The sequence below is a fragment of the Chelmon rostratus genome, chromosome 3, assembly GCF_017976325.1.
Source record: "Chelmon rostratus isolate fCheRos1 chromosome 3, fCheRos1.pri, whole genome shotgun sequence".
Lineage (NCBI taxonomy): Eukaryota > Metazoa > Chordata > Actinopteri > Chaetodontiformes > Chaetodontidae > Chelmon > Chelmon rostratus.
Window position 1 is genome coordinate 527,309 of NC_055660.1, and position 27,692 is coordinate 555,000.

Genomic DNA, 27,692 nt, shown 5'->3' on the forward strand with positions numbered 1-27,692 from the left:
TGCCCATGTTGTAACAGATGTTTCAGAGGACTTACCTGTCTCACTGGTCCTGTGGGTGGAGCTCTGTCTCTCTGCGTTGTCTCTCCGCCTCCAGCTGTCTGGTCAGAGCCCTCTGCTCCTCCAGCAGCCTCAGATTCTCCTTCTTCCGCTCCAACCGCTCCAGATCTCTGATTACACCTTCGTGAAGACGCTGCAGGACAAAACAAATCCAATAATAAACATTTAGATGATTAATTATTAATAATGGTGAAAACTAAGTCTGCACTGATGCTAACAGCTCTGACTCAGAGCAGTGCTCTGAGCTAAATGCTAACAGCACTATGCTAACATGCTCACAGTGGCAGTGCGAATTGGAGGACACACAGAGAGACAGACAGATGGAGGGATGGACAGTAAAACTGTGAGTCTCACACATCATCTCAGTCAAGTCAACACAAAGCAGGAAACACTCTTCACTTTACTGCGCTGACCTTCAAAATAAAGTTACACTTCCACATGGGACATGGCAGGAATGAGTCTGGTTCTGAAGTGATCCTGCAGTTTATTCGTAACCTGACTGCGAGCGCTTCAACCTGAACAACATACAAAACGAATCTGCTACGTCCATCAGATAAATAACTGCAATATAAATGAATCAAACATGACCCAATCAAACCCTAGTCGCATATATATATATATATATATATATATATATATAAAGTTACAATAAAATATAGTAACTTTACATTTGACTAACTTAACACTAAATGTTAAATGAAAAAAGCAGATCAGATGTACTTTTTAATGAAATTAAATGATAATAAACATTAAGCGATGTCCAGATGAGCCAACTTTAATTTTAAAAAGCTAAAAAGAAACTTTCATCCCTGAGTAACCTGAAAGCATTTGCCTTCATCTACAGGGTTTCTGTTATTGTCCGCTGACATCTGTGATTAAATGATATTGAGTATCTGAAATGAAGAGTTTATAACATTAAAAAAATAGATTAATTGCATGAACAAATAAGCAAACTGATGTGATATAACAAGTAAATACAGCCTCTGTCTGTCTGATATCACACTCTGTAGAACAGAGTTACATTGACGCAATTCATCAATTAGTCAATGGACAGAAAATTGATTGTTGAGTTTTTTCACAAATTATTGATCATTACAGCAATTTATCAGCTAATAACTCAATCCTGTGCTGTTACCTTCTCTTGTGTTTTATATATAAATAAATCTAAATATATATCTTATAAGACACTTCATAGGAAAAGTGTTTCATCAGTTCATTAAGAAAATAATGAATATTTTCACTTTTATATACTTTTACCAAAGACAAAGTTAGAACGTGGGACTTTTGTTTCTAACAAGTATTTATATTGAAGTAAAACTTGATTACTTCTTCCACCTCTAACTGTGTAAAATTACTTCTTTCTGAAAACATAAAAGATCCACAAACGTTTGTCTCGCGCCATTATTTTGAAAACGGTACCGGAAGTTTTGGCTAACTGCTGTAGTCCGCTTCACACAGACTGAGCTGCTGTGCTTCTATTTCTCGGTTTGATTTCAGTGAAAGATAAAAGGTTGCAGTTTGTCCGGTAAACACGAAGCACCGTCATCTTTTAATGCTCGCTGACAACATTAAAACTGTGCGTTTAGTTCCTGTGACCTCCGTTAACCTGACCGACTCCCTCACAGCTTCTTAGCTAGCCGTTAGCCGTGCAGTTAGTTCTGTTCCCGTTAGTCCGGCTCGGCTCGGACCGCTTTACCTGCCTGTCCCAGGTCTGTTTGAGGTGAACTGCAGCCACGGTGCTCAAAGTCAGAACCACAGAAACTCCCAGAACGACCCTGGAGGCTGTCGACATCACGTTAACTTTAGCTTCACGTTGGCCAGCTGCTAACTGGCTGTGCTGCCCGCTGTTGTTAGCTCATTCACCCACTTCTTCTTCTTCTCCGTAAAGATTCTGTCGTTTGTGTTACAAACTGTCAATCAGCGCCCTCCTCTGGCATCTACCGAGCAGGTCAGGTACACAACACGAAACAGCTTTCTTTTTCTTTTCTTCTTCTTCTTCTTTTTTTTTGTGGTTTGACAAGCCATCTTAACAAAACAAATAAAGGCATAATATTCTGAAGTTTCAGTTTCCTGAGGAAGAAGAGCCTTTGTCGTGCCTTCTTCACCAGGCGGGAGGTGTTTATGGACCAAGAAAGATCAGATGTGATGTGGAGGCCCAGGAACATGATGTTGTCCACACGCTCCACCACTTCTCCGTCCATGAGGAGGGGGGCCTGATCCGTCTTCCTGGACCTCCTGAAGTCCACAATGACTTCCTTGGTCTTCCCTGTGTTCAGCACCAGGTTGTTGGCTGAACACCACTGGGTGAGCTGGTGTATCTCCTCTCTGTAGTGGGTCTCGTTGTTATCTGAGATGAGACCCACTACTGTAGTGTCGTCAGCAAACTTCTCGACTGTGTTGGGGGGGTGGATGGCAGCACAGTGAGTAAACAGGGTATTCTGTCAGTTTCCTGTGTCTGAGGGTCCAGCAGGGAGTCTCTGTGGACTGTTTGATTTAGACCTGGTTGTTTTCCACCACATGTTTTTCAGTGAGACGTCTTCCTGTGGTACAGTCCCAGTGTTCTGCACAAATAGTCCTTAATGACAGTTTGACCTCTGCCTTTCTTTACTTGTGTGTAAATGAGGTTTAAATGACTGTTGAGCCATCTCACTTCCTTCCAGGCCAACATGAGGAAGGAGACACCCCGTCCTCTTAGTGAAGCCTCACATACAACATCCTGCCTGTAGGTCAGAGGGGCTGAAACTCTGAGCTGTGACTGGTGTGATTCTCTGAGGGAGGAAGAGCGCAGCACCTGAACGCTCAGCCTCACCTGTAAGTATGAATGTCCTGTGTTGGTGCTGATCAGGACAGTTCTGTTCCTCGTCCTCTGTGTGTGTGTGTGTGTGTCTGTGTGTGTGTGTGTGTGTGTGTGTCTGTGTGTGAGTGTGTGTGTGCTGGCTCTCAGTTCCACTCTGACACACATCAGCTTCATGTTATTGATCTCTTTGTGTTTGTTGACAGCAGGTGAGCTTCACCTGTCTGAGCTCTCGTCCGTTTCATCTCATGGTTGCTGCGTTCAGTGAAGCTCACGATGGTTTAAATCCTCTTTTGTTTGTTCTTTCTTCCACTGGTCTGATCAGCGGACTGATCACTCTGTGTGATGCTCTGTGACGTCACGTTATGTGAACATTCTGTGTCCGGAGACCCGGCGGCCAGGTGTCCATCTGACCATTTACACCTGTGACAGAGGTCATGTGATGTTCAGCGTCAGTCAGTTATATTTCTATTAATTCTGTTTGAGAATCTATTAATTTTTTAAACTTCTAATAAAAATAACTTCATCAGCACTAACTTTGAATAAAAAGTCTAAACACACATCTTTTGTCCCACAGAACTGTTCTCATGAGAACTACAGCCCCCATGAGGCCAGTGGGCGTGCTCTGAACGGCTCCCCCGCTGACCAATGAGGAGCCCGGCTGTCGGCGGGAGGCGGAGCTTCTGGTCCCGTTCAGAGAAAGTGCCACGACTCTGCAGCCTGACAGACTGAGCTGAGGTGAGAAAAACTCCTTAAAAGTCGTTTGTTCAGCTTTAATTTGACTGAAGCTTCTGAACTGAAGCTGAGCTGTTTGTGTCAGAGTGAAAATGATGAAAAATGTTTTATTTCTACACTCAGAAATGATGAAAATCTGATTTCAACTGCACAGGATGTTTTAATGTGAGGCTGTTTTTAGGTTTTCATGGAAAATTCATCAAATCTTCATTGAAACATGAATGAAACGTGTGACCTGCGGCTTGTTTCTCCATCACGTCCGCTGATGGAGTGATTGACGTTTGTTCTTCAGTGCAGAAACAGTCAAACTGACAAAAACACAAAGAACAAACTGCGTCCGTCTGTCACCGGTTTGAAACGATGAAAAAGGTGAAACTGCTGAAACAAACTGAAGCTTCACCGGAGCCAGCTTCATTCAGCCGAGAGTCACCGAGAGACCCGTTACATAACGGCCGCGTGCGTGTGTGCGCGTGTGACGGTCTGTGCGTGTGCGTGTGTGTGCGTGCGTACGTGTGACAGTCTGTGTGTGTCTGTCTGTGCGTGTGCGTGTGTGTGCGCGCGCGTGACTGTCTGTGCGTGTGCGTGTGTGTGCGTGTGCGTGTGTGTGTGTGTGCGCGCGAGCGACTGTGTGTGCATGTGTGTGTGTGTGCGCGCGCGTGACTGTGTGTGTGCGTGACTGTGTGTGTGCATGTGCATGTGTGTGCGTGCGTGTGACGGTCTGTGTGTGCGTGTGCATGTGTGTTTGCGCGCGTGTGTGCATGTCTGTGTGTGTGCGTGTGTCGTGTATATATTCTTAATATTTTTTTTATATTTTATCAAATGATTTCTCTTCATCAGTCAATCAATAAAATAACCGACAGATTAATTGATAATGAAGATAATTAGCTAATTGTTCAGAACATGAGTCTCCTGTTCAGTTAAAGATAATTCAGTGATGATTATAATTCTGAACTTGTGGTTAAAATGTGTTGAAGTTGAAGAGAGGTCCCTGAATGAGGCCTGAGACTGAACCATGTCGTGCTGAGTGAACTTTGACCTCCAGTCAGTGATCAGCAGGTAAACAAGCAGCCAGAAAATCAATAAGTCCAAATAAAGGAGTGATTTCCAGTAAAAGGAGACTTTTTTAAATGTCTGTTGATGTCGGTGGTGATGGTGGATAGTGGAGTGCACACAGCGCCACAGTGTGGCCATTTCTAAAGCTCTTTTTGAGTTCACTCTCTCAGAAATGGGCTCAGTCTACCTCCTGATCCTTGAATAAATTCATAGTTTTGCACTTTGTTGTTGTTCAGACGTGAAAGAGAAGTTGGAGAGAGAAGTTCAAACCCCGCCTGTCCTCTGCAGTGATTGGTCAGCTGTGACCAATCACTGCAGAGAGAGGACATGATGTCAGAGAGCGGTTTCAAAACTGATTTTCTTGATGGAGGTTTAAACGTCACACAGAAATGTATCGTTGTGAGTCAGATAGTTCAGGCTTCAGGTAGTTGGTTTCAGAGAGTTACAGAAGCTGTTGGATGCGATGTCCTGCAGGACCGGGGGGTTCAGATTCTGTGAAGTTGACACAGACTGACATCATTTCCACTGTGAAGGCTCTGTTAGGGCCCCCTAGAGGCTGTAGCGTTCATTACAGCCACAGTCCAGACAAAAACCATCGTGATTGATCTGTAGAGGTGGAGCTAAAGTTTGTTCTGAGGGTCACACAAGAGGAACCATCGTGGGGTTCATCAGGACATATCACGACAGTCTAGTTTATATTAGCTGAGATATTTTGTTGTGAGCTAAATTCTTGGGTGGATTGCAGTCCTCATGCTCCGCCTCCAGAGCTGGAAGAAGATTTAGCTTTTCTTCAGACCACACCCTAAATGTCCCTTTTTAATCTCCAGACTTCCTGTGCGACACTCTGATCAGCCATGGACGTCTCCGACCCGCAGACACTCGGCTTCATGGTCTTCGGAGGCTTCATGATCCTTTCGGCGGTGGGCATCGCTCTCGTCTCCACGCTGTCCATGAAGGAGACGTCGTATGAAGAGGCGCTGGCCAAACAACGCCACCAGCTCATCCAAACACAGACCCAGAAGACAGAGAAGAAGAAGAAGGACAAGACCCTGGAGAAGAAGAACAAAGCCAAAAGGAAGGAGGACCGGCCCGATGGGAAGCTCCCAGAACCAGGTAGTGACAGTGGTGAGGAGCCTGAGGTGGTGACCTGCACGGAACCAGAATGTGATCCAGAACCTGCTGCTCAGCCTGATGCTGTCCATGAACCCAAACCAACACCAGAACCAGAACCCACTGTGGTTATTGCCACCACTATCAGGTCTGCTCCATCCCCCTCAACAAAAGAGAAGAAGAAGACAAAGTCAGCCAAGATGGAGCCAGCTGCTGTGGTGGAAACCGTTGCTAAGGAAGTTATGGTCATGGCCATGATGCCGGTGGTTGATGTTTCTCCAGTGAACGTTGTCCCTAAAGAACCGTCTGCTGACAAAACTGAAGAAACCAAAGAGACCTTGAGCAAGAAGAAGAAGTCCAAGAACAAACCTGATCAAGGTGCGTAAACTATGAACAGGTGTCTCTACCAAAGTGAACAACAAGGGTCATCCAAACATGAGAAACTGATACATGTATGAACCTCGGACGTGCCACAGTGCTAATGTTCTTCTGTAAAATAATCTCTATATTATTGATTACAGTTGGATTAAACGTTAGAACATTGAGGGTTGAGTTTTGTCCTGTTTTTTCTACCAGTGGCCGACTCCTCCCTTGTGCTACCATACGGCGAGCTGCTGTCCGCCGTGTCCAACAGGACGCTCAGCGTTGGCGAGATACACAAACTCATGGAGGTCCTAAACCAGAAGGCCGGTGTCCACCAAGACTCCTGGCAACTGGTAGATAAACACAGTCACAACAGCTGCAACAGACTGAATGAATCTTCATCATTCAGTCTGATGTTTATTAGAAACTTAAAACTGTTATCAGGTCTGCAGGTGTGCGCACTTACATATCAACTACTCCACCACTTCTGTCCAACCGACATGACCGGACAGCAGCCTCAGTGTGAAAGATTTTCCACTTGGCAAAGCTTTTTAAATATATCTGATCAGCTGGTAAAGTTGAGTGTTTGTGTGACTTTAAGGCCTCTCAGAGAGGAGATCCACTCTCTGCTCTGAAGAAGAAGCTGGAGGAGAAAGACAAGCTGCTGACCGCCGAGCAGGAGGATGCTGCCGCAGCCAAGAGCCGCGTCAGAGAGCTCAGCAAGGTGAGCCAGGCAGCCATCAGACCGCCAGTCAGGTGTCTTCAGTTTCAAGACTCAATCAACTGCACTTCCATGATTAGGGCAACAGGAATAATCAGAATAATCAGACTTTTGGAGTGTTTGTGTTGTACCTGGTGTTTCCTCTGCACTCTCACGGGGCTCACCATCATGAAGCTCTGGTCGTTGTGGGTAACTGGAGTTACTTCCACCTGACAGAAAGCAGCGTACAGCTCCTAATTTTTGCACAGTTGTCCCATGCATGTGTACAGTACCAGGACGCCTCCGAAGGTGCTGAGATATGACGACAAGTCAGTTGGAAGACATGAAAATCGGTGCAGATACAAATGTTCTAGACAGAGATTTCTTAAAATAAGTCTGTGAAACAAGGCTAATAATCATTAGCCAGTTATCACTGGGTTCTAGTCAAAGAACTTACTTCTGAATGTGCACTCACACCCACCCTTTACAGCAGTGAACAATATTAACATGTTTGCTTCAGACCTTCAGTTTCTCATAAGAGAATCAAACTTGGGCTTGTTGTGTTTCCTTCTCCAGGAACTTGGTGCAGAGAAATCCAAGATCGTGTCTTTGGAAGCTCGTTTGAAGGCAGAGCAGAGCACTCGGGTTCAGGAGGTCAACGCCCTGCAGACCAGAATGCAGACTGCTGACCAAGACCACCTGAAACATGTCCAGCAGCTGAACCAGAAGGTATTGTTTGTTTGAGCTCACTTTAGGTCAAGTCTCAAGTTTTTGAGGGCAAGTCTCAAGTCCACCATGTTCACCTCAAGTCTTAAATCTTATGAAACCAAGTCTCAGTTCCTTGAGGGTGGTCTCAGGTTAGGTCTTCTGTTCTCGGGGGCAAGTCTGAGTCTCAAAACTTAAAAAAAAGGCAAATCCTTGAGGGCAGCTCCAAGTCGAGTCACAAGCCTTCAGCGACATTACAAGTCAGTTGTATGTCAGTCACGTACCTGAATTTAAAATGTGAACCTTTTCCTTTCAGAGCTGTTTTGATGTTGAATTTAAGCCTCAAGTCTCAAGTTGTGGCTGTTTGTTAGATGGGACAGATTAGCAGTGTTTGCAGTGTGTTTAGCTAACTTGCTGTTAAACTGTAACAGATCAGGAGTCTGCAGGAGCAGCTGGAGAATGGACCCAATGCTCAGCTGGCCCGACTGCAGCAGGAGAACTCCATCCTGCGAGATGCCCTGAACCAGGCGACCAGCCAGGCTGAGAGCAGGTAAAGCACTGAAGCCAGGGGGGGTTAGTCATCTGGTGAAGTAACCATGAGCTGCAGCAGCCACGCTAGAGATTTATCCAGTTTTATAACGCTGGTGCTTCATAATGCAACAAAACCAACAAACAACAACCGCGCACCTCAACCAGAGTCCATCGGTCAGTGTTCAGTGGTCGAAGGTTCAGTTGTCTTCAGGACGGGGGAATCAATGGGGGACACATGGGAATCTTTCCCTTTGATTGAGTACGACATGAAGGTGTCATTAGCTGCACACCAACAGAGTCTGAAGCTCTCTGATTGGATTGTCCTTACAGTGACGCTCTCTGATTGGACTCTGTGAACTTCATGTCCATGACTGTTAAAATGATGTCACAGTTACAGAGGACTGGTCCACCAGCTTCCCTCTAACATCTGGTCTAACTCTAACCCTCCCTGCAGGCAGAATGCAGAGCTGGCCCGTCTCCGGCAGGACAGTGTCCGTCTGGGTCGGGAGTTGACCGAGCGTACTGACGCTTTGCGGTCCGACGAGGAGCGCAGGAAGAGCCTGGAGGCCAAGATGGCTGCTGCCGAGCAAAAACTGGCTCAAGCCCAGGTCAGAAATAAAGAACTGTTTTTGTAAAATGTCAGAGAAAAAAACTCACCAACCGCATTTGTAGATTCGTCTTCTTTGAAATAGTGACTTCTGTATTTAAGCAGCAGTGAAGCTGCAGGATGCAGGATGTGATCCGTGTTTTCTGTGTGCAGCTGGTCCATGCAGACACTGAGCGAGCTCTGCAGCAGCGACTGGAGGAAGTGTGTTCGGAGCTGAAAGCATCGCGCCAGGAAGCCGCCGCTCTCAGCGGTCAGTGTTTCTGTTAGCACGTAGCTAACTCAGCCTGTTGGGAGAGGGAGTGGAACTGTTAGCTGTATGAGTTCTGTTTGTGCCAGGGTCTAGTCGTTCATTTTTACTGTCACTGCCAACATTAAAGGTTAAACTGAAGCTGTTAGAGTGTAAAGACACAGAGTGTCTGACCTCTAACTCTTATCACAGGAACTAAACCTTTCCTTCATCCATCACATCCTAATGTACAAGAAACCCGGTAACCTCATCAGCAGCAGTGAAATGCGTGACGCCGCTGTTTCTGCTGTTTGTCTTCAGAGCTGAGGGGGGCGCTGGCATCCAGAGAGGCCGAGCTGCAGGTTCTCAAGTCCCAACTGGAGAACCAGGCTGCAGTCCAGGTAACAGCCCGAGTGCACACCTTCATCGTGTGATTTGTGTCCTGATGAACCTGTTTGTAACGATGCTGTCAGCTCCTTTGATTATGTTGCTAATACAAACCAAAGACCTTCAGCTCTGAACTAAAGCACCGGCCTGTTCTGCTGCGGCTGCTGAGATTCATAAAGTTACTGATGCTGATTGAAAGCATTTAACACTGGATTTGGTTCTTCTTGTTTTTGATCAGTTTTCCAGCCTGTGTGTTTTCTAGCTAACAGCGTGGCTCTGTGGTTGGTTGGTCCACCACTTCAGACCAACTGATCGTGATGAAATGTGGTTCAGACATTCACGTTCCCCTCAGGATAAACTGTAACACCTTTGATGATGCCAAGTCAACGTGTTAATGCGTCAGTACTTCTGTGCACAGGCCATCAGTTAAATCAGACATATCATCATGGACTGTCACTGTCGATATCAACCTGCAGGCTGAACATCATGTATACAGACATACATGCATGTACTGTACATAACATCCACTCCATATATGCACACGCATTCAGTATTTCTGTGCAGTACTTCTAATGTCTTTGCACGTTATTGTATTGTTTACAACCTAGAAAACTTGAAGTACATAGACTTCAATGTTGTTGACCATTCATGATTTTTATATTTATACATATGCAAACCTTTTTTCATCATATACATAGAACTGAACCCAAATGCAGACAGTCAAGACGGCAGCTTGATTCCAGTGGTTTAATGAAGAAAAAAGCTTACAGACAGGTACTGACAGGTAACAGGCAGGAACTGACAGACAGGTACTGACAGACAGGTACTGACAGACAGGTACTGACAGGTAACAGGCAGTTGACGCAGGTCCAGGTAAACATTCAAGAAACAAAAGCACCATCAAAAAACAAACAAACAAACAGCAGCAGAGGAACGGAGGGTCTGGGCTGCTAAATGTAATGAAGGTTGATTCAGTAATGAGGTGCAGGTGAGGAGTGCGTGGAGAAGGCCAGGTAACTGAAGTGGGAATAGAGGTGTGGATGAGTGGGGCAGTCAGGTGATGAGGAAAGAAGGACATCTTCTGATTTATGCAACATGCTTAGTGGCGTACTGCACATTGATCGAGCTATCTCTGCATTCATGATGCTATCGGGAACAAGAGCAGCTTATGTTAGAGGCCATGACATCATCTGGAGGATTTCATTGAGGCTCCACCTGCTGGAGAATTAAAATCATTACATTTACTTCATAAGAATGGAAAATGATATTTCAAAGCAGTGCTGCTATCACCAGATTCACTCATGGAAGTATTTTCACCTGCATCTTCCTCGTCCAAAAGTTCAACACTACTGAAATTTAACATGCGAATTTGAGCTGTTATCAAATTGCCGTCAGTCTTGACCCGTTTGTGTCTGCAGGTGGACAGCCCACCTGAAGCGGAGCAGCTGAAGGACTGGTATGAAACCTTTCATCTTATTATCGTTGTTACATGGCTGTATTGTCAGCTGTCACATGTTGTGACGGCCTGTAGTTTGACTTCCTCTGTGATTTCCTGTCAGTGTGCGAGACGACCAGGTCGTCGCTCTGGAGGCGGAGCTCACTCAGCTGAGGGAGGAGCTACAGTTGCTGACATCATCACAGTCACAGAGGTCGGAAACATAAGAAGTACAAAACAAATGTCGTGTCCTTAAAGTATAAAGTAGAATCCTCGCTCAGTGATCTGCTGACTGCTGAACGTGTTTGTAGAGAAGTTGGAGGTTTTTGAATGGAGTTTGATAACAGCACCATCTAGTGAACAACAGAGGAACTGCAGCTTAATACAGGTGATTGTTTCTTTGTGTCCTCAGAGTGAAGGAAGATGAAGTGGAAGCAGAACCTGCTGGTCAGACACAGAAAGAAGTAAGTTTGAAACTAAAGATTGATCCACAGTTTACCTGCTGGTTTACCTGTTCCAGAGGCGGTGACATGTTGTCTTCAAAGTCACAGTTTACATGTTTTAATCTATTTTAGGTTATTTTAATAGGTCACATATTCTCTATTTTCTTGTCTTATTTGTCATATCCTCATTTGTCACACTGATGTCGTTTACTGACTGGTGTACATGGATCTGTAGTTAGTGGGATACTCAAGAGCAAAAGTGTGACTCTGCATTCACATCATATCTTTCTTCATATATTCTTTGTCAGAGTTATCAGGGATTTCTGACTCTGACGCTCACTTGGTGAAAAGAACTACAGACATGTCATCTCTTGGCACAATCAAATCAAATCAAATCAAACTTTATTTATATGTCACTTTTCATCCATTTAAAATGCAACACAAAGTGCTTCACAAGATAAAAGAATACAACAACAGAGAGAATAAAAGCATAATATGACAGACAATATCCCACTTCCAGATATACACACATGCGCTCACACAAACACTCACAAAACACACACACACATATACACACACACACACACAGTGCTGAGACATGGCAGGGCACTGAGGAACCATGTGAGGAAACAGCTATGGGAGCCATCCACACCGGGAAGCGCCACAGCCTGCGGCCACCGGGGGCGCCGCCACAGAGACCACCCGGACGCCGATGGACAGGGGCAGACTCCGCACTTAATGCAGAGCCACCCAAGTCCCTCGGGCCCAGGCGGCCTCCAAGCACCGGCCCCCGTGGGCAGACCGGGCATACACCCCAGTGTGGAGGCCCCCACATGAGGAAACACTGAAGCTAGAAATTAAAAGACTAAAGAAAAAATAAATAAATAGATAAATAACCAGATAAATTAAAGATAAAAGCAGGTATAATGCACAAAAATTAGAAGCTTTAAGAAAGTTACAAATGTAGAGGAAAAATAGACAAATAAATAACTAATAAATAGTAAGTAATAAAAGTAATAAGATTTTAAAATGTAATACTGATAAAGTGCATAACTAAGAAGAAGTCATAAGAAATATAAGAAGTAAAAATAACATAATAGAAGAATTCAAAGTTTAAAAGAGATCAGTTAAAGGCCAAACTAAAAGGTGAGTCTTGAGCCTCCTTTTAAAAACATCAACAGTCTCTGCGGTCCTGATGCTCTCCGGCAGGCTGTTCCATAGTCGAGGGCCGTAATGGCTGAATGCAGCCCCCCCGTGGGTTTTTGTATTAACTCTAGGAATAATTAAAAGTCCAGTGCCGGAGGACCTCAGGACCCGCGAGGGTTGATAAAAGCATGTCAGATAAATAAGTGAGCCCAAGACCATTAAGACATTTAAAAACTAATAAAAGAACCTTAAAATCGATCCTGAAACACACGGGGAGCCAACGCAGCGATTTTAAAACCGGTGTAATGTGGCTTCAAATGCACCACCGCTGGCAGTTACATCCAAATAAAATCCAAATTTAATACGAATACTCTCCATTCAGCTCACATTATGTGGTTTCACTGTATCACAACCAAAGAAGCTAACGCTGTTTATCTGCTGTGACCATAAAGTTAGCACTCAGGCTAACAGCCTTTGAATAATGTACAGTATCAACAACTATGCTAACATTAGCATTAGCCTCAGTCTGTTAGCATGATATCATGACCTGGGACCTGTTAGCTTTAGCCTCAGTCTGTTAACATGATATCATGACCTGGGACCTGTTAGCTTTAGCCTCAGTCTGTTAGCATGATGTCATGACATGGGACTTGTTAGCTTTAGCCTCAGTCTGTTAGCATGATATCATGACCTGGGACCTGTTAGCTTTAGCCTCAGTCTGTTAACATGATGTCATGACATGGGACCTGTTAGCTTTAGCCTCAGTCTGTTAGCATAATATCATGACCTGGGACCCTTGATTGAACCCACCTTTTAACATCAAACGTGGACTCTTCCAGTTCCCTCCAGATGTTGATGATGTTTTTAACAGCTGCTGCTTCTCCTCTGCAGGGATCAGGAAGTGAGACAGAGTCTGAACAGCCGTTTGAAAGGTAAAAAACACACCTGGATTAAACAACCGTTTGTCAGCTGGCGGTCTTTACTCACTGACCCCTGACTGTGGGGTTCTGCTGCTGGGGGCTTGATAAAGTTATGTGTTTTTTTAAGAGTAAAAAAAAAAAACAGATCAGTGTTTATCAAATATCTTTTGCACCAAAGAAATCAAGAAAAATGACAAAGCTGTGCCTCCCTAAGTCCAGACCTCGATCTGCAGCCGGACCAAACTGCAAGTCGATCCTGATCCAGTCCACAACTCAGTGATCATCAGCTCCGTCCCACATATATTAACGAATTTAGGAAAATGGGCACATCTAACACTACTCATCAGTGGAAGAGGCTTAGTCAGTCCCGTAGAAGCCAAGAGTCCAACAAAAAAAAACAAGTCAAGGTCCAAAAACACTGGAGGACAAACTGGCATTGACTGAAGGAAAACACAGGAAGTAAAGCAAAAGATGACACATGAGGAGACTCTTTCAACATAAAACAGGATGTAACACTGACACTGACAGCGATCGCTGATTAGCTTGTCAACCCCCAAAAGTTCATAGTTCATAGTTCATCAGTTCTTGTCCACCTCCGTCCTCTGTACAGTGGAGCCTCCATCAAACCGCTCAGCTCAGGCTGATCTTTCCCCGGAGCCGCCAGCAGCATCGCTGGCCGAAACTCCAGGCTGAGCTCGTCTGTTGGGCATAAGAGGCGTCACCTGTTGTACTGATTGTCAAACTGAGTATTTCTGATCCTTCTGATCTTCCTGGATCCTGAAGAGGAGTTTTTAGAGATCAGGACTCATTCATTGGTGGTTGAACCGTGGGTTTTGTAGTGAGCTCTGATGCCTCCCTGGTGGAGCTCTGACAGCTTTTTCTAGTTCAGTATCTAGTTATCAGTATGGATGTTTTTAACAGTTTGTTCACACTGATATAGACGAATAAAAATAACATTAATGTTATAATAAAGTGAAAATATTAAACAGTAAGAGGCTAATTAGGCCTGATGTCCGGTGGCCGTTGAGCAGATGCAGTGGAGGACTGCTTCTCGTCACAAACAGGCTACAAGTTTTCTATTCTGAAGTTCTGTGGAGCTTTGTGTTCAGTTTGAGGAGAGGCGTGTCTGACATCCTGTTTGCTGTTCTGTCAGTCTGGAGGAAGACTCTCAGCTGCTGCGTCTGGAGGAAGAACTGCAACAGGCTCGTTACCACGGCAACGTGAGTCCACATCAAACACTTCAGACGTCTTCACATGTCACAGAAAACATGACGGCACCGTGCACGTTATATTCTTCCAGGTTCTGTGAATGTTTGACACTCTGAGAAAAGTGAGGAAGATGCTGTTTAGTCTGGATTTCTGACGTCAGATCAGTTTTAATGCAATAAATAAATAAAATGACATGTCAACATAAACTCATGTCCATCGCTTCTGTTTGATGTGATAATGGGTAAAAATACCAGGTCCTTTAAGTTCCTGTCTGAACCCTGAACCAGTGGAACATGAAGACACGTTAACTCACCGTGTTTGTGTTTCAGGAGCTGCAGGAGAAAATGGCGGCTTCAGCGGCGGCGTTTTTGACTGCAGAGCGTCTGAGTGAGCAGAGAGAGGCGGAGCTTCAAGCAGCGCTGGTCAGTGACAGCCAATCAGATAAAAACACATAAATGTGAATGTTCTGAGAGTCCGTCTGGACGTCACATCTTTTACAGTGTGATGAACTCAGAGCACGCTGTAAAAAATATTCATGTTTATGTACGTTCTTCTTTGTGTGTTGAGGCTGATGCACAGGACAGGATCGCTGCCCAGCGTTTGGACTTCCAGGCGTCACTGCAGGTTCTGTTTCCTGGCATCGCGGTGGAGGCGGAGCAGGTCGGTCAGCTGACTCCTCTGTCACTGTTTCACTTCTGCTGTTTTCTCCTGAATCCAAAGTTTATTTATCTGTGATCAGTGTTGTGGTGGTTTGGTGGTGGTGTGGCGGTGGCGTCTCAGGGTCCAGCCCCTCACTCAGCACTGTGTTTCCTCTGGTGGTGGTGTTGTGGTGGTGGTGTGGTGGTTTGGTGGTGTTGTGGTGGTTTGGTGTGGTGGTGTTGTGGTGTTGTGGTGGTTTGGTGGTGGTGTCTCAGGGTGCAGCCCCTCACTCAGCACTGTGTTTCCTCTGGTGGTGGTGGTGTTGTGGTGTTGTGGTGGTGTTGTGGTGGTGTGATGGTGGTGTCTCGGGGTGCAGCCCCTCACTCAGCACTGTGTGTCTCCTCTGCAGATTAACTGGCTGGAACTTGTGACTGGAGCCGCTCAGGAGAGCAGAGGTGCAGCAGAGAGGTCTCACTCTGAGGTAAAAACTGAAACTGAACCTCCTCTCAGCTCTCAGCTGTCATTCAGCAGCTCAGAAAACTTTCAGGAACTTTTTTGGGAACTCGGTCAGAGCAGATTATTTATTTTATTTGACAGGAAGTTTTCCCTGAAAGCAGAAAGTTTTACAGAACCTAAAAAACCTAAACAAATTAGCAGCTTCTTAACGTCTTCGCCGTGGCGATCAGCTGACTTGTGGCTTGTCGTTGCTCAGCTGCAGTCGAGGCTGAACGAAGCCGAGAAGAAACGAAGCGAGCTGCAGGCAGAGTTTGACCAGAACACGAAGCTGCTGCAGGAAACGGTAAAAACAACGTCCAGCTTTGTGTTGATGGACCTGCAGCAGACGTCAGCTGGTTACAGTCGTCCATCAGCTCTGAAGCTTTTTCCTTTAGAGGATGAAGGTGTAATGAAATTGGTCATGTTGATCTTTCACAGCTGACTGATGCTGTTTCCACGTGTTGGTCTGCTGTGTTCTTCTGATGCCAGTTCCACAGCGACTCACAGCCACTTTGTTGTCTGTCTGGCAGGAGGCGGAGCTTCAGGCTCTGCGGCGGCGCTCCGAAGTCGACGTCTGGAAGAAGAAACTGAGCGAAGCTGAAGAGCAGAAACAGACGGTGAGGGTTTCACAGCAGATATCTCCTGTTTCTAATGTGACACATTCATCGTTACTGACACGTCAAAGCCGTAGAAACTCGTTAAAGCTGAGGTCACGTGATCCAGGTGTTCGGTTTTCTTCTTGAAGTGATGGCTTCAGATTTAGTGGCTTCAATGTTTCTTCAGCAGCAGGTGAAGTGCAGCTACAGGTGACTGTGTAGTCGAGTTTCTGAGCGGCTCATCGTGTTACTCTGTGTGCGATCGGTGCTGTCTGCAGGTCTTGGACCAGCTGAAGCTGTTGGAGGAAGAAGTTCAGTCTAAGAGGACGGAGGACACTCAGCAGGTTGGTCCTCTCAGACTCGGGCTGCTGGTGAAAGTTGGATTCTGGATGTTAATGTTTGGTTTGTGTTTCAGCTGAAGGAGCAGCTGATGCTGGTGGAGGCTCAGCTGGAGAAACAGCTGGAGGAGGCCAGCTTCACTCAGAGCTGCAGCGAGGAGCTCGCTCAGGTCTGAACCACACACACACACAATACACACCAGATCCCCCCCGAGGACGAGATCCAGCACAGCCAAACATACCATGAGGGACTCGTCTGTCTCAGAGTCTGAGAATGACTCAGAGGACAACAGAGGACCAACAGGACGGCTCTGAAACCTTCTGTCTTTATTAGTTTGTCAAAGTCCACAGCAGCCTGGTTTTCATGCCTGCGTGTGTGTGTGTGTGTGTGTGTGTGTCAGGTGCAGGCTCAGGTGCAGCAGATGTCCGTCAGGCTGCAGTCAGAGCAGCAGCAGCGGGAGCAGCTGGACAGACAGCTGCAGCAGGTCAGAGTCTCGTCAGACGTCCTGCAGTCACACTGAAGGATTTCAAACTGTTCGGTTTTATTCTGAAGGATTTCAAACTGTTCGGTTTTATTCTGAAGGATTTCAAACTGTTCGCTTTTATTCTGAAGGATTTCAAACTGTTCGCTTTTATTCTGAAGGATTTCAGACTGCTTTTATTCTGAAGGATTTCAAACTGTTCGCTTTTATTCTGAAGGATTTCAAACTGTTCGCTTTTATTCTGAAGGATTTCAAACTGTTGGCTTTTATTCTGGCTGTTTAGGCTCAGCAGGAGGTGTTGGAGCTGCGGCAGAAGATGGAGGCTGATCTCAGATCTGCTGCTCCGCTCAAGGTTTCTGTCAATTCAAAGTGAATTCAAAGCGAACACAGGAAGTGCTCGCTGTCCGACCGCCACAGTAAAAGTCCTGAGAGACGTTTCCTTTGATAATAACAGACTAATAATAATGCTGATTATTACTGATATTAAATATGAACTGAAGACGTTTCCCTCTGTTGTTTCTGCAGGAGGTGACAGTCGAGGTGAAGGAGGAGACGTCGGTGTGAAACAGCACACACTTCGCCTCCTCCCGTTGCCATGGTTACACCGAGTGAAGCTGAATGTGTTACTGATGCTGTGATTCTCCTCCATCGTGTTTCTGCTGCAGCTCACAAGAATAAACCGAGAAGTCTGACTGATGTTCTCCGTCCGTGTTTCAAACGCAGCAGGAAACTGATCTTCCACCATGATTTTACTCGTTATTATTCTACCCCGAAGAAAAACTGCTCCAAATCATTTACAGTTCAAATGTCTTCAGTGGTTTGTACAAGATTTAACAAATTTACAATGAATTCAATTACCACAAACAAAAAGTGACCTGAAGTGAACCTGGAGCCTGCAGAGCTCTTGGGGGTCTGGAGGTCTTGGGGGTCTGGAGGTCTTGGGGGTCTGGGCCCCGGGTCAACTGTTCGCTTGGACTTCATGTGCATCCACAAACTCGACAAGTCGACAGATGAAAGCCAATTTTATTGATCAAGTAACATAAATAGGACAAATGTTTCACTGTACATACAACCTGGAAACCAAAGTAAAAATAAATAGTGTCACAGCAATAAATTAAAAGCATGAAATGGACCAATGGGCTGTTAGCTTGGAGTCAGTGGGACGAGACGCCGAGTCGTGTTCGTCTCCGAGGACAACAGTGCAGTTCAATGGCTATTTACACGTTATTTTACACACGTTCATTTTCGGTCGCCGATGTCTCGTTTCACACTCGTCTGTCTTCAGTTCACATTCGTCTTTTTACAACTTCAGTAAGTTCAGCAACGATTTAAAAAACTAAGAAAAGCAAAAAGTAGCGTCTGATCATTAAAAACCTTTAGTTACATGTTACAACAGCATCGTCACAGCTATCAACGTTTCTTTAATACGTGTTCAGTATCAAATACTTCAGTCAGCAGGTTACAAAAATATCACAGACTCTTATTTTCTCAAAGAGCGTCTTCAGTTCCTACAACACCGAGATGTCTGTGAACGCAGCAGCTCTCAACCTTTCAGCTCAGCCCTTCAACAGCAAACCAGAACAAGTCGACCTTTGACCCCGTGAAACCTGCTGAACCTCGCGTTCCTCAAACAAATCATCAAATCAAGAACCCGTCGTGAACGTCTGAAAGTTTCTGAAACAAGCTCGGCTCAGTGGACGATCAGCAGCTTTCAGTCACATCACATGATCTTCATCAGCAGGCGGACCAAGAGTGAGCTTTGAAATCGACGTGGTGACTCATCTGCTGATGAAGATCAAAAGCTCCAGGAGCTACTGGATGGACGCTGCTGAGACCGTTCTGCTGATTCAAAGATGTCGATCGTCAGAGAAGAAGAAAATCACCTCCTCGTCCGACAGGTGCAGCAGCACATCACAACATTTAAACAAAGTAATTCACACGTGACACCTGAACGCTGTCCAACGAGGTTTTCAAACCAAACCGAGCCTTCAGCTGTGGTCTAACACACACAGGATCACATTCATGAGGCCAGAAACCAGTTCAGATGTTGACACGACTGAAGAGCAGAACAGAAACGTCACATTTCAAGTTCTTTTCTCCTAGAACCTCGCTGTGAAGTCTTTGTGCTTCCTTCTTTAACGACTTTAACAGAACTCATATTCACCTCATCACTGACCTGAAACCTGAACTACAACACTGAAACACTGAACAAATGGTCTCAAATAAAAGGTCCACTTCAGAGCTGCTCAAAATCTAGAACCTGGATCAGGATTCATTGATCAGGTTCTGTCCATTTCAGCCCAGGCTTGTGTCTTTCAGTCCAGAGACCACAAGACGGTTCAGTCTTCATTTAAAGGTAACAGGTACAAACCAAACACGAGCATCTGTATTCTGGTGACAGACACGTGGACTCCGGGCTCCTCTACGACTTCTTCCAGACTGTCGGGTTGAGAGCTGCTGAGCTGAACCTCCGGACTCAGATTCAGACCTCAGAACCGGATCCCGTGAGCTCTCCTTCATCTTTCGTGTGCATACAATCACGACGGGAACACCTGCCAGCAGACGCCTCGCTGGAGGTGAAGAGGAAACTAAACTCATCAAACATCACGAGGACACAGACGCTGCAGGTTCTCCAGCAGGAATCCACAGCAGCCGGTGAGCCGGTGGATCCAGCTTTCATAGTCCAGCTCTGTGCACACACACACACACACACACACACACTGAAGAACATGATGAAAACTAAAACCAGCAACAAAAACGGATGTAAACATTATTTTAGAGAAACAAACACCTGAGACTGTTTTGTCGTCGCGTCACTGCACCGAAACGTTTGTTAACTATCTCAAACTGTTGATCCCGCCCCCTGATGACGCCGCTGCCGGCTGGCTCAGCTCGCTGTCATGTGACATGTGGGTACAAATGAGGAGAAAAGCAGCTGTAGGTCGTTTAAAATGAAGATGCTCCAAACCCTCCAATCAGAAAAAAGAAGACCCGGCTGGCACACGTCATCAGACACCACGAGGATCATGGGAAAGTGAACCTCCTTCCGTTGTGAAAGCGTCCGAGCCGCAGCTGAAGCCTGATTTTCAGGTGAACTTTGAGGTGTGGTCACATGATCATTCAGAATGCTGTTCAGCTTCAGTTCATGTCACAAGACAAAGACAGAACCAATTCTGGTCTGCTTGTTGACAGAGATGGACCTCCGGGACATGTTTAGGCTAGCTTAGCACAAAGCCTGGAAGCAGGAGAAATTGCTAGCCTAGCTCTGTCAAAACAAAAAGGACGTTACAAGAAAAGTGTTGCAGCAAAACTCATCTGTGTGTCTGAAATATTGTGAACCTAATATTTGTTCTCATAGGTGCTTACAGCAAGCTACAATAGCTGGTGAGCTAACGTCTAACATGCTAGCCAGCTGGGAACATGCTAAGTTCTTCTCTGTGCTGGTCCGTTTTTGTTGTCAGGATTGTACCAGTTCATAGGAAAAAAAAAAAAGTTACTTCATGAATTCATGCGTCAAAGTTAAAGAAAGTTTAACTCAACACAAAAGATTTGCATTAATTTATTTCACCTCCACAAACGAGCTGCGGCTTCACTTAGCTCAACTGATTTTACCTTTACCATTGCTTCTTGTGCAATTTAATTTGATTTATATAGCGCCAAATCACAACTGAACTAGCTAACTATTTAGCTATCTTATGAGCTAACAAGCTAGTCACTCACCCATCCAAGAGCCATCTTGGTTTTGTTGGCTAAAGCCAGGCGTCAAGACCTAGAGACTAACTCTGCAGCTACTGGACGTAGAAGCTAATTTCAGTCTAAATCTCAGATTGCAGAGACAAAAGATCGAAGCTAACAAAGAATACAAAGTCAATCACACAGATGGAGTTATTAGCAGGTCTGTTGCTCAGGAAGTGATCTTGTTTTTATTTTGCCTTTGAGAAGCAGAAGATAAACTGTGCTGGACAGTTAACTCTAAACTGTAAAGCTTCATATTAAGCCCTGAATATTAGCTTCTAAGAGTTAGCTATCTTAGAGTTAGCTTCTAGCACTTGGCCCCTGGCTCTAGTCAACTAAACCCAGATGACGACAGGATGGACTGGTGACTAGCTGGTTAGCTAGCAACAAAAATCCAACATGTAAACCAGGCAGATGTTAGAAGGTGGCTTTTGTTCCTCCTTTGACAGAGCTAGGCTAGCAGTTTCGAATCTGTCCGCTACGCTAAGATAAACACAACCTGAGCCTCTCTCGGTAGAGGACACACAGATGAAATAATATCCATCTGAATCGTCAAGTGATTTCAGTTGGATTAATATAAAACTGACTTTGCTGATGTTTGTAGAGGATTAAAGTCCAACACGATTTGTCTTATTTCTGACATTTTCATGCCAAAGTGAAGGAAAACATGAACTAATTCTACTAGACTGAGAACCGGTTTGAGAAGCACTGGAACTTGTTAGCCAGATGTTGCTCTTTTGGTTCCACGGTGATGCAGATGGTGAACCATAAACTACTGGAACACACACAGACAGTGCACACTTCAAAACACACGCAAACAGAAAACATTTCCCTTGAGAGTCCTGACAGCTTCAGGCATGGAGGGCAGACAGTCCGGACGAAAAGCACTGCTCTTCTGCATCTACCGTCCCTCAAACGACACGACTGCTGCTGCTGCTGCTGGAAGTTCTCCCCACGAACGAAAAGAGTTCTGACTGCTAAACCTACACAGACACAAACAGCCCATTCCCTTTGTCAGGAATTCATGATTTAAGGTAGTTCAGGTGAAATCAAAAGCAGAAAAGAACGCAGTCTGGTGTTGAGTTCAGTGGTTCACCGGTCAAGGAGCTGTCCAACTGAAGTGGAAAGGGCAGCTGAAAACGCTCACCTGGCAGGTAGGAGGGTGTGCTGCTGAGACTGGGGTGGAAATCCGGCGAGTTCATTGGCCACTACAGTCCTTCAATGGATGACATCGTTTGAAGGAGGCAACATCAAAAATCCAGACAGCACTTTCAACAACATGCAGCAAAAGCAGCTCAGAAAACCCAAAACTTCCAGGTGATGTGTGACCATGACCCACAGTTTCCACAAAAAGAAAGAGGAAAACAGCGAACAAAGAAGAGAGAGTGCGATGTGTCTGCGTAAGCAAGGCTTCTACCACTAAGAGAACTGGCGGTTGGCGACTTCTTTAGCACTCCGGCATCGGAGGACGGTGGCGACGGCTGGCGTTCGTTTGGAGGAGCGCACCAGGCCGAAGAAAAAGACAGCGTCAGCATCAGCTTTGACCCCTCAACAGGTCGAGTCCCGGCGACCCGCTTTGGGATCAGGAGTCAAGACACGAGTGCAAACGAATGAAATCCAGCCCAGGCACAGATTTTTAAACCCCGCCCCCCACCCCGAGAAAAAAACAAAAAGAAAAACTTTTGGCTTTGTGGTTATGTACAGTGATTTCCTGCGGAGACAGTTTGATGTCCATCAAGTTTCCGCAGACGTGTTGGACCGGATGTTGGCGACCTGGCGCCGGCGTCAAAGGTCAGGGTCAAGTCTTCGAGCTGGGAGGGGATGGAGCTAACTGTGTGGGTCTATGTGTATGTGTGTTTGCATGTGTAGTGGTTCTCCAGTCAGCTTCGTGTTGCAACTGTTGCGTATGGGTATAGAACCTCAACCAGCTCCGCCCCCTCCCTCTAGCTCCACCCCCAGCTACTGGTGGACCTCGTTGGCGATCAGACTGTCCTCCCCTGACTGAAAATCCGCCTCGTTGATGCTGTTCCCTCCGTTCAGCATCTCCTCGTCCTGGGATGACCCCCGGTCCTCTTCGCCGCTGCCACCGCCCGGCTCGTCCGAGTTTGGGTCCTGGAGCACCTGGGCAATGTACATCTGCTGCTGCTGCTGCTGCTGCTGCTGGACCACACAAAACCACAACAAACAGGTTAACCAGCAGGGGAAAACCAAATCCTGACTCAGTTAGAGGGCACAGCAGGTTCTGTAACACTGAGACTCATTAGTTTGAGTCCAGCAGTTGGTTTGTTGGTTTATTGTTGAATAATTTCTCCAGTTTCTCTGTATTCGATTAAAATAAAGTCATTGTTCAACTCCTTGTGTTCAGACAACATTTAGCGAGTGAAAGTAAGGGACCTAAACTCAGGGATCTATAGAGCCAAAACAAAGAAAGTACCAAAAGATTAGACTGATTCTGAGCACAATTATTACCTTCTATGAACATGATAACTTGTACGTAAAGGTGAACTAATTCATCTTAGCTGACTCATCATAAACAAACTGTACTGTGGTGGTTCAGTGGTGTCAGAACTCAGTCTGTACACCTTCAGCATCTGTTGTCACTGGACTGATGTTTATAGACAAGTTTGCAAACCTTTAGTTAGCAAGTTATCTATAGAATCGTATCAGTATCGTTTTATCTCCTGTTCACTTCGCTAACAAGCTAATAAACTCAAGAACTAGAGCTGGCAAGTCAGACTCACCTGAGATTTGTTGGTGGGGGAGGACGAGGTACGAGCTGGACGTCCGTTCTCGACGGCGTCCACGTCGTTCTCCTTTGTGTCAATCTGAGACAGAGCGAGACATGTAGTGAGCAACAACATTAATGTTTCGTACACATTTTAGAGCCTTTGATCGGAAGTTGCTGTACCTTGTAGTTATGAGCGCTGAGATACTTGAAGTGTCCAAAGCAGACGTGAGACAGACAGACCACGATGGTGACGATCAGCACCACCAGAGTGAACATGGAGGTCGGCGTTTCAAAACCTGACAGCACATTAGCGGTTAGCACTAGCTAGCATTCCACAGCAACAACTACATGTCGAAACAGTCCAGTCATTCACAAACATGTGGTTCTTATAATTCAAGGTGAGATTTTTGTCTTTTTTTCGTTTTCACTTAAAGAACAAAATCAACATTTCACTGAATGTTTATTTGTGCAAAGGAAACTGAATGCAGCAGCTCATCAAACAGCACCAAACTCAGATATCACATCACGGAACTGAATCCAACAGGTCATGAACCTGATAATCTCACAGGTGTGTTACTGCCAACACCTGGTGTGACAGTCACCTCCCAGTATCTGATGATAAGGACGACTTTTAATTACAAATATTTGTTTTGTGTAAACTTCTCTGGGCTCTCCTCTGCTGACTTCAGACTTGATGGGGTCATCTAGAATAACTTGAAATTGATCTGATTAGTCTCAACCAACTTGACATGGACTCGCCTGAACTAACTGATCTGGACTCATCTCAATTGACCTAAGATCTGACTTGGACTTGTCTCGACTGACTTGATTTGGACTCGATAATGATAGTGATCGAGTAGAAAAGCTGGTTTGTCCAGCAGGGGGCGGGGCTTACCTGTGCGTACAGTGGAGAAGAAGAGCAGCCAGAAGAGGCAGAGGATGGGTGCGGCCACCACCTGGGTGACGGCTCCCGAGTGGATCTTCTTGTCCAGTTTGGAGGGCAGGTAGGCATAGTACATGTTGTATCGGTCCACCAGGTGTTTCAGCAGCATGTACATCAGACCTGCAAGGGACCAGGTGAGATGCTGAGTCAGGAAGTCACACAGGTGGCTTTACTGATTTGATCTGACTTAAAACTGGACTTGGACTTGATTTATGACCTGAGATTTAGTTGGGATTTCTCTCAACTGACTTGCTTTTGACCGACTTGAGACTTGACCTAAACTAGTCTTGACTTTTTGGACACTTAACCAGGACTTGATTTTGACTTCTCTCATCTGACTTGAGACTTGATTCTGACTCAGCTGACTTGATCTGGACTTGACTGAGTGCAGACTTGATTTGGACTCAGCTGGACTTCAGACTCGACCTGATTTGACTTGATGTGGATGGATCTTAATTTTGACTGATCTGAGACCTGCTGCTGAAGTCTTAGAAACAGTTTCGGGTAGTGTTATTATTATTTTAGTCTTAAGGATATTTAGCCTGTATCTGTTAGCACACCTGAACAGGTGAGTTAAAAAGGCGACCACAGGTACTGATGATAATACTTCAACTAGTGCAGGTGCTGTTGTACTTCAGTACAACAGCACCTGTTGTGCTGGAGAACTACTACAAATCTGTAGTATCAGTGCAGCGTGAGACTGACCGAAGGGGACGATGATGGGGCAGGTGATACTGTAGGCCATGACCACGGTGAAGACGTTCATCATCCAGGCGTACGCTGCTCCAAACTGAAACTCGTAGGCCTGGTGCTGCAGGGACCAAAGACAAAGTTTTATACAGGACACAACCACAGCGGGACTGAACTGCCAGACGGAGGGACGACGCTGCAGGTGCCCACATGGAGACAATAATAGACGATGTAAACGTGTCCATCAGGACACGAGGCTAAGTCTCGGCAGATCATTGCTGGTCTGGTACTCACCCTCTTGACGTTGCGGCGGTCGGCGGCAGAGCGAGCCAGGCACAGCCGGATCATGTACATGAGCAGACCGGGGATCCTTAGCAGGTCCATTGCGTTACCGATGAACGCGGAGGCGATGACGTAGTTGACAAAGAACGCTCCGTTATCCGGCAGGAAGACGCACCTGAAGGGGGCACAGTGAAAGCAGAACATCTGACGACTGACTGATCAATCAAACTTTATTAATACTTTAATGAGGTGTGAAGACAAACCAAGCTCTTTCAAAATAAGAGCATAAACGAAGGTACGGATACTGTTCAGGACTGCTAATATCTAAATTCATTCATTCATTCAAAATGTATGTTTGAATATTGTTTGGAAATTTATTTTAATTTCTTAAAATGAAAACTTGATTTTAAATATGCAAAATGAATTAGGATTTTTCTGTGAAAAATACATTTACAATGCAGTTGGCAGTAAATATGCATATTTAAAAGATGCAAATCAAAACTGGAATTTTTTCAGTTAATTTCAACCGTTAAACAACATTTAACATTTTATTTAAATCTTCCATTACAAAACATTGAAAATAATTTTATAGTGAGTATTGACAGCAGTAATCTGCAGGACATGTGGTCCACTGGGAAATATTCAAGTACTTACTCAAATCGGACTTTGGCATCAGCCAGAAACTTCTTATCAAAGAGCCAGCGGAAGAAAACGTCCAGACTGGAAAACAGAGAGACGCGTTTCAGCGAGGACAGCAGAGGTCAAAGGTCACTCGGGGACGGCTTCTTACAGCCAACAGTTTCTGTTACCTGCTGAGTCCGAGAGACGGCAGCAGCAGAACCATGAAGATCAGGAAGGTGTAACATTTATGCATCGTCGTCCTGTTTTCTCCAGACCTGCGGACACACACACCTGATCAGACGAGTCCCACAGTTTCTCCTGACTCACTCATCTTCAAACATATTGCTGTCATGATTCATCTTTTGGTGCGCTCACAGATTAATTAGAGGCGTCTCTTCAGCTTTCTCTCTTGCTCCTTAAATTTGAACAACCTATATTTTACGTTCAGTGTTCCGTTGCGTCCGGATGTCAGCTCGCTGTACCGACTGTGTTTACACCCACCTAAAATCCGAACACTACCTCCACTTCCTTCCCACCTTGCGTTAACATGTGTTCTTTCTGATCCAGGTTAGAGGTAAGATCTTAAGCCCAAGCCCAGGCCCAAGCCAAAAATGTCAATCATTTCGTTCGGGTCAGGTCGGGCTCCTCTCTCGCTGACTTTTTTTTTTTTTAAATAAATATATGTTTATAAAAATGTAAACTAAAACGATACTAAACTACCGAATACTTGTTATAAAATAAATAATTTGGATAAAACAGAGAAGGCTAAACAGGAGCCGCAGAGCCAGAGCATGCTCTGCGCACGTGAACGTCGTCCTCTTAAAATTATGGAGCAGCAAGAAGTGAAGGATAAACTAAAGACAGGGGAATGGAAAAGGCAAACACCCCCCGGTAAGAGTGAGGTGTGGAAAAGCTTTAAACTGATTGTTGAAAATGCTTCAGAAACTTGCGCTGATAAAACTTGCGTCTCTGTCTATTATCCATCCGTCATTGTTCTTCTTTGTCTCTCTGCCTCTCTCTCTCTTAAAGTGCCGCGCTAAATTCTTAAGGACGTACTGCTGCTGTGGTTTATGGCCCAATTTTCAACCCGTCAAAATGACGGACGGACTTAAATTTTTCCCGTCGACTCTTAAAAAAATCCATCAATGATGGAAAATTGTCGGTTAATGTAACCTCTGCAGACACAGAAATATAAAAGATGTGGATGTTTATTCAGTCTTGTTTAACTTAGATTTCGTTACAAAAGTCAGGCTTTAATTTGTTATCATAAATCACCCCTCCTCCTCCCGAGTCCTCACAAATAAAATATGAAATTTCGGGTTTGCTTCGGGCTCGGGCCTGCAAATCACGTTAATTGGTCGGGCTCGGGCTGGGTCGGGCTTTAATACTTGCGGGCCTGGGACGGGTCGGGCTGGATTTTTTGGGCCCGATCTTACCTCTAATCCAGGTAACATGTACTGATGCACATCACATTTCAATAGCAGGCGTAAATGTGGTCACAGAGACAGTCAGGATCAAATCAGAGTCAAACCCACCCTCAAACGACGTGAGACTTGACTTGGACTTGATTAGAGACCGTCTCTGTGCTCTTGACATTAGACTTGGACTCACATAATTTGGACTTCATTTAATTCATCTGTCAATGACTTGATTAGCACTTGTCTTGACTGACTAGAGACTAAAGTTAGACTTCAGACAAACTTGACTAGACTGAAATGACTT

The 27,692-nt window shown here is 45.3% G+C and overlaps 3 protein-coding genes across 7 annotated transcripts in view; 1 reads left to right on the forward strand and 2 right to left on the reverse strand.

Moving 5' to 3' along the window:
* Nucleotides 1-40: 40 nt before the first annotated feature.
* LOC121604157 (protein PET117 homolog, mitochondrial) lies at nucleotides 41-1,911 on the reverse strand. The gene is made up of 2 exons (XM_041933592.1): nucleotides 1,754-1,911; nucleotides 41-190 (listed from the first exon to the last, which is right to left on the reverse strand). The coding sequence occupies exons 1-2, from the start codon at nucleotides 1,847-1,849 to the stop codon at nucleotides 41-43; spliced, it is 246 nt and encodes an 81-aa protein (XP_041789526.1). The 5' UTR covers nucleotides 1,850-1,911.
* Nucleotides 1,912-3,451: 1,540 nt separating this feature from the next.
* rrbp1b (ribosome binding protein 1b) lies at nucleotides 3,452-18,089 on the forward strand. Of its 2 annotated transcripts, XM_041966839.1 has the most exons (24): nucleotides 3,452-3,589; nucleotides 5,467-6,127; nucleotides 6,326-6,465; nucleotides 6,714-6,836; nucleotides 7,389-7,541; nucleotides 7,949-8,067; nucleotides 8,503-8,656; nucleotides 8,809-8,905; nucleotides 9,203-9,282; nucleotides 10,687-10,724; nucleotides 10,828-10,917; nucleotides 11,116-11,167; nucleotides 13,184-13,224; nucleotides 14,366-14,432; nucleotides 14,751-14,843; nucleotides 14,989-15,081; nucleotides 15,470-15,541; nucleotides 15,773-15,859; nucleotides 16,086-16,172; nucleotides 16,430-16,495; nucleotides 16,567-16,659; nucleotides 16,891-16,974; nucleotides 17,255-17,323; nucleotides 17,497-18,089. In XM_041966839.1, the coding sequence occupies exons 2-24, from the start codon at nucleotides 5,494-5,496 to the stop codon at nucleotides 17,533-17,535; spliced, it is 2,571 nt and encodes an 856-aa protein (XP_041822773.1). In that variant the 5' UTR covers nucleotides 3,452-3,589; nucleotides 5,467-5,493; the 3' UTR covers nucleotides 17,536-18,089. The 2 variants fall into 2 exon arrangements, with proteins under 2 accessions (XP_041822773.1, XP_041822774.1); XM_041966840.1 differs by lacking the exons at nucleotides 16,891-16,974; nucleotides 17,255-17,323; nucleotides 17,497-18,089 and having other exon boundaries at nucleotides 16,567-16,665.
* Nucleotides 17,977-27,692, reverse strand: part of LOC121627782 (CSC1-like protein 2) — a 28,868-nt gene continuing 19,152 nt past the window's right edge. For 2 of the 4 annotated variants that reach the window (XM_041966843.1, XM_041966841.1), the window contains 8 exons: nucleotides 26,159-26,245; nucleotides 26,004-26,069; nucleotides 25,362-25,524; nucleotides 25,083-25,188; nucleotides 24,330-24,497; nucleotides 23,615-23,730; nucleotides 23,448-23,531; nucleotides 17,977-22,866 (listed from right to left, as the gene is read on the reverse strand). In XM_041966843.1, the coding sequence (XP_041822777.1) occupies nucleotides 22,666-22,866; nucleotides 23,448-23,531; nucleotides 23,615-23,730; nucleotides 24,330-24,497; nucleotides 25,083-25,188; nucleotides 25,362-25,524; nucleotides 26,004-26,069; nucleotides 26,159-26,245 (991 nt within the window). In that variant the 3' untranslated portion in view covers nucleotides 17,977-22,665. The remainder of the gene's footprint in view (nucleotides 22,867-23,447; nucleotides 23,532-23,614; nucleotides 23,731-24,329; nucleotides 24,498-25,082; nucleotides 25,189-25,361; nucleotides 25,525-26,003; nucleotides 26,070-26,158; nucleotides 26,246-27,692) is intronic. The other 2 variants (XR_006008090.1, XM_041966842.1) reach the window with 2 other exon arrangements.

Bases quoted from the DNA above. Each gene is read 5' to 3' on its own strand.
- LOC121604157 (XM_041933592.1), bottom strand. From the start codon at position 1,849: ATGTCGACAGCCTCCAGGGTCGTTCTGGGAGTTTCTGTGGTTCTGACT. The intron at 191-1,753 runs GTAAAGCGGTCC...TTTGTCCTGCAG, and splicing joins AACAGACCTGGGACAGGCAG to CGTCTTCACGAAGGTGTAAT.
- rrbp1b (XM_041966839.1), top strand. From the start codon at position 5,494: ATGGACGTCTCCGACCCGCAGACACTCGGCTTCATGGTCTTCGGAGGC. The intron at 13,225-14,365 runs GTAAAAAACACA...CTGTTCTGTCAG, and splicing joins TCTGAACAGCCGTTTGAAAG to TCTGGAGGAAGACTCTCAGC. The intron at 16,173-16,429 runs GTGAGGGTTTCA...TGCTGTCTGCAG, and splicing joins CTGAAGAGCAGAAACAGACG to GTCTTGGACCAGCTGAAGCT.